This window comes from Haliotis rufescens, unplaced genomic scaffold (genome assembly GCF_023055435.1).
Source record: "Haliotis rufescens isolate VD_foot unplaced genomic scaffold, xgHalRufe1.0.p SCAF_5, whole genome shotgun sequence".
NCBI lineage: Eukaryota > Metazoa > Mollusca > Gastropoda > Lepetellida > Haliotidae > Haliotis > Haliotis rufescens.
Window position 1 is genome coordinate 47,680,265 of NW_025964223.1, and position 6,239 is coordinate 47,686,503.

General features: G+C 37.2%; 1 protein-coding gene across 1 annotated transcript; it reads left to right on the forward strand.

Annotated features, from left to right (window-relative positions):
- The first annotated feature begins 1,360 nt into the window (after positions 1 to 1,360).
- Positions 1,361 to 4,659, forward strand: LOC124137169 (toll-like receptor 3). Its single transcript, XM_048384315.1, has 2 exons — positions 1,361 to 1,386; positions 2,487 to 4,659. The coding sequence occupies exons 1-2, from the start codon at positions 1,361 to 1,363 to the stop codon at positions 4,570 to 4,572; spliced, it is 2,112 nt and encodes a 703-aa protein (XP_048240272.1). The 3' UTR covers positions 4,573 to 4,659.
- Positions 4,660 to 6,239: the final 1,580 nt, after the last annotated feature.

Below are 6,239 nucleotides of genomic sequence, written 5' to 3' on the forward strand. Positions count from 1 at the left end.
TATCCATTGTATTACCATCTATAGTTACAACTAGCTGATAATAAACCTGTGAACCTTTTATTTGGTAACGCATGAACTGATGTATACAAATAGATCAGTGTTGATATGCCTCTGTCACATTACGTATTGCATTGCTGATCCCATTTCAGTATGGAAATGCTCGGTTCACGTGAATTGAAATTGTTCCTGTTCGCATTTCCTGTTGAATATTAACAGGATATTATGCAGGGTGTGTTGACAATATTGTTAGACTAATCATCAATAATTATATTTGTTTTCATAAGCCAAACTGTCAAATATTCCTTATTTGATTCTTAATTTCATGGCGTGAATGGATGAAACAGCCTAATGTGGGAGGAAAGCGCGAAGTCTTAGATGTAGGTCTTAGGTGTTGACCACATGAGTTAAACGCATTTTTTTTCTAGAAATCGAATTCACGACATAGCGTTCTGGCACGCGAAAAGAACTCAATTCGTCATGTTGAATTGTGATGCTTTAGAGGATCCGTTCACATTAATATGTACTTCAATCTCAACCTCCAGTGCCCTATTCATACACCAATCTATCCCCATGAAATACATGTAGTCGGGTTATGTATTTCTTTATCATTTGTTATGTCTTTAAAAATCCAAATTGTAATGTAAATATTCTATATTGTTTTACTCGTACGCATATCATTATTTTGGACGTAGTGATATTCAATGTTTAAACCGAGGAAAAGTTTTGATATTTCCTTCTCTGTTTTCTGTATAGTGACGCGCTCACTCGCATTCTCTTTTCTCTGACCACCGCCGTGTAGCTGGTCATCATCAGTGGTTCGCATATAGAGCCATAGCGCATACTTCGAGGTAAGAAATTTAGCCAGTGATACATCCGCAAGAGCCAGGTCTTTTGCGATCGCGCTAACTTCCGGACTACGCCGCACAGAGTTTTTTTTAACCTCCTCCCACTGTTGGTATGCTCGCATTCTTTGACTATATAGTTGATTAGGCAAACCCTCGATAGTGACTTCTACTTTTGTAATCTTAGGGTTGTAGAATGCCTCGGATTCTCTGGACCATGGTTTAGAAGGGTCTCCAAACAACGTTAAAATATGCTTCACTTATCAAGCAGGCACATTCAGATTGATGTTCCACGTCGTACCACCTTTGTCCCTGGTGATCTTACGATGGCGAAGCACACGGTCATACAAAATGACTGGACTTCCAGTATACTGATTACGAACGTGTCTTGCTAATTCGGGATCTGTTACCATATCATACTCCAGTGAGATAGTGTCAACAAAATAGCTTGCTTCTGTGTCATTAGTGGCTTTGATAACTCTGTTGTAGTCATTAAAAGTGAGTTCATATTCCTAGAAATGATTGATAGGACATGTGCTCACTGGTAATTTAAAGTCAAGTGGAATATAGAAGCGGTTACCTAATGCATCAACTATAGTCTTATCTTCTTCGATGGTACGATCACCACCAGCAGAACCTACTCACAGTGTCGTTGCATTCCGATTAGGTCTTGTGTCAATAACTAGATAATGCTATAATTATAAGTTTTCCTGTTCTTTTGCTGGTCGCCAAACATCCATGTAACAGTAGTATACATCACTGTCGTCAAATCTCAAGACCACTTACCAGTAAGTTGAATCGTGATTTCATGATCAAGGAATGAAGTTCTTCGATAAATTTGTCGTGTGTATGTTGGTGGTGTACAATAATAAAATATAAAATGTATTGACACAACTGAAAGTGGTATTACTCTGAGTTTGCAAAAAATCGAGAAAATCGTTTTTGAGAAGTCTCATGGTATCTATTTCACTTGTCTCAAATACATGTACTTTCTGTGAATATATGGTTAATCTTTGAGACAGCGATTTGGTGGTACACGTGTTGGACCAAGCAATATATCCCTCTGTGTACGGATTTTAAGAAGCTTTGGTATTCAGTACAAAAAAGGAATGGACAGGTCTTCATATTTTAGCGTCAAGTAATAAGTTGATAGTAAAGATGTATGGTTTTCTGTGGTCTTCTGTGTGGCATTATTTGATATGTCCCTTCCTCTACCTACACTAACCCCTAATTGCACACATGCATCAAACATCTACTTCCACCACAAGCTGCACAAGTGAATGCATCACTATTTCAAGTGTAGGAAAACCTTGGTTTTTATCAGAATATAAACATTAATACAATCAAGTAATACAATCAAGGAGAACGATAGGATTCTGCTATCTTTTTATACGCTTTATTACTTATATGTCTGTATTCGTTATTTTCGCAATGCCATATTGTCAGATCGCTACTGATGTAATAGTCACAGGGATTATGCAAGGTAACGTCGCTCGTGTAATTTAGCATGATATAAACTGATTAAAGAATTGCATTCACCGATCATTCACCCTTTTTCGCTTTCCAGGTACCATCATGTCCATCAGAGGTCATCAGTTTGGTAGTGACAGTTCTTGTTTCATTCATCCGCTTTTCCATTTCTAGGATACCAACATATGCATGTGGTGATGGACACTGCGCGTGTACCACAACATGTGCGGACTGCAAAGGGAAGAAATTGACCTTTATACCAAGAATTGATGCGGGTATAACATCACTAGATATCTCAAGAAATGTCTTCACAGCCTTATCACATGCTTCATTTGTTAATGTAACAACGCGGAATATAATAATCTTGAAGATCCGTGACTGTAAAATCCAACATCTGGCAGCGGACACATTCGAAGGATTCACAAATCTCACAAAACTGTGGATGGATGACAACCCAGTTTCTATTATCTCTTTGATTCCTGCTTTGACTACTTCAGAGTTCCCGCGTATATCTTTATTAAATGCGAGCCGTCTGAATATCACTGACATGATATTCATCCATTATATGAAGGCAGATCGATTAGAGCATATTTATCTTCGTCATAACAAAATTAGTGTTTACAACCACTCTGTATTTTCGAACAAAAGACATATAGCAACAGTGTACGTTAAATATAATCGCATTAGTCAACTTACATTTGTTACGTCCATGTCATTTCAAAGGTTTCGTATCTCCGAAAATATGATTACAGCATGCCCTACATTTTGTGAAAACGACGGTGATACTCCAATCTTTCCAAACTTAAGGTATTTGGATCTTGGTTACAACAATTTGCATGATATCAGTTATCTTTTCAAATGTCTGCCCAAATTGGAAACACTTTATCTAAATGGAAATCCGATAGTACATGTGTTCAGCAATACTTTTGTTAAACTCCCTAATTTAACTATACTCTCGATGAGATCTCTGCCATCGAAACCAGACATTGAATCCTATGCGTTCAATAACAGTCATCTGAGAGAATTATATCTCACTAACAGTCATTTATCTTTTGATACACATGTCCATGAAGATGCTTTAAGGGGCATAAACCTACATATCCTTGATGTAACGGCAAACAGATTTAGGGATGTGACAGAAGATCAAATGCTAAATTTCTTTGGACACTTAAAATACGTACAGAATTTTGGTATGGGTTCTTGTCAACTTCAAAACATTCCTCGGTTCCTTTATAGACTGAAATATTTGGAGAGTATTTCTTTGTACAGTAATATAATTTCAAACATTCCAGAAGGTAGATTTTCCAATCTGACCCACCTGAAAAAATTATGGCTGGACCAAAATAAGATAGCTTCTATCACTGAACATGCCATACCAAGAAACATACGAGAACAATTATCTATCATTAATCTAGCAGACAATCCTTTCACCTGTGATTGTAATCTGAGGTGGTTTATCGACTGGGTACAAAGAAACAGCTCCTTATTTAAGCAGTACCCAAGACGATATGTATGCAGCAGCCCTAACACTAAGAGACACATAATGCTAAAGGATATTCATTTCAGTCCGAATGCTTGTTACCTTATGTTAAATACTACCATAACTGTGTTAGTAACCCTCTCAGTAATCATATTTGTTGTATGCTTAATATCCTTCCTGTATAAGCTTCGGTGGCGTATTCGTCATCTAATTTACATGAAATACTACCGCTCAAAACGACAAAGGAATCCAGCAAATATCCAAGACTATACATTCGATGCCTACGTAATTCTCAGTGATGAGGATGAAGACTGGGTGGTGGACGAAATGATCCCCAAACTGGAGGAACAGCATCAGCTGAAGCTGTGTATTCCCTACAGAAATTTCTGTTCAGGCTACATCCTTGACAACATCGACTCAGCCATACAGACAAGCCGCCACATCATCGTCGTCCTGTCCCCCTCCTTTGCTGATAGCGACTGGTGCCAAGCAAGTTTGACGATGGCTCAGACCTTCGTCCTGGATACTAGAGCTAACCCTCTCATTACAGTGCTACTGGGAGAGCCAGACGCCCGTAATTTGAGTCACTCCCTACACAAGCTACACCGCGACACGGCCCACATCACATGGGGGGAGGAGGACGATGCAAGAGAGACATTTTGGGGACGACTCGTGGCAGTTCTCAAAATTAATGAGAATCAGTGCGCATGCGTTCCGTTGAGGGGTTTGAGGCTTCACTCGACGAAATATAAATCGTATTCGACAAAAAGCATGAAGTAGCCACTATATATACATCGCATAATATCTATATTACTTCTTACATTGTCGCATTAGTTTCATGATCTTATGTCAATCTCTTTTCCTTATTTACACTGTTCAGTTGTGAATAAATTTATTCAAACATTGCATCATTCTTTTATTCATTTATTCATGCAGTTTGTGTTGGCGCTATTGAAATGTAATGGTAACTGAATTCCTAATAATCAAGCGAAACAGATGTGTTGAAGTAGGTTTCAGGTAGTCAAGCTTTACTTCCTTATTTTATAGGTGGCAAGCATTGTATAATGCCGCTACGTATACATGAGTTGACAGAGATCAACCTAAAGTTTCCTCATAATACAGATATGCAGATAAAGTGTACTGGGTGTAACCCTTGGATGCCTGGAGGGAGATACATAGACACATAAACAGACGTTGTTTATGCACGCACGCACACACAACTTCTGCATTCGTCTTCTCTGTAGCATTTTATTGTCATTCATTTTATGTCAATGCAGGGTGATTAAAACTACTTTCGTTATTTGTATTGCAGCATTTAATAGAGAAATAAATTCCGAGGACACAAGTCATCTTTGGTATTTGTACTATAATAACATATACCCCAGTTATCCACATTTTAGCCGTTAGCATACGTTGACTTTAGTCATTTATACAGGCCATGCGACTTTCATGAATTTTCAAGTAATTTTAAACCATCTTGATGACATGTTTGGAGTTATCTCTTTATAATTTATATGTTTAATTTATAAAACCAGAGCAGGTAGTATTTTAAACATCTAAATTCCGAAAAGCCGTACTATAGTGAAATTCACAGTGCAAAAAGGCGGAGACAAACATAAAAGGTTTTGACCACTATATATAAAACATGATTCTTTCATAACTGATTCCTTTTATTAAATTAATAAGAGATTACCAGGTAATATGAATTGAGAACAAAATAGAACTCATTACAATTGTGTATATTTGAGATGAATGACAGACGGAAAGTTGCAGATCATGAATGTTCACACTTTTGTAATCATATAAGCATTCAAAGCTCGTCACTAATATCCAACCATTGCACTGGCGAGAAATGGTCCTCGCCTGTCAACTCGTTTTATATTAGACAGGAACCCAGTCTATGATTGCACGTGTGAATTACATGAACATATTTTAACCGAGTTCCACAGATATAACTCAATGCAGAATTAATATAAACTGTTTATGTGATTTAGAACATAGTCAACACATATTTGCATATTGAACTTCAAAACAATATTGGCGGCAGGATAGTAGATCAATGGCTAACGTGTCCCTGGTTCGATTCCCGCTGTCGGCACATTGTTTGAAGCCGATTTAAGTGGCCCATCTGCGTTTAACAGCTAAGTTAGAGCGGCTATTACAGAACTGCATGCGAAAAAACATATTTATTCTTATATATTATTTTGACTTATGACAAATACAGTCAAACAGGCCGTTTTTATTCAATATTTAAAGGTCATCCGGTCAAAATATACGCAGAAAATAAGATTAAAGCGCACATAAAATATTGTATATTATGAGATTTACCTAATATTTTTGCATATTGAAGTTAGTTTACACATTTTAGGATTGGGTTAGTCGGAAACTTTTCATTTCTATAATATATAAAGGGTAATCAATTTATTACCAATACTTCAGGTGCAATT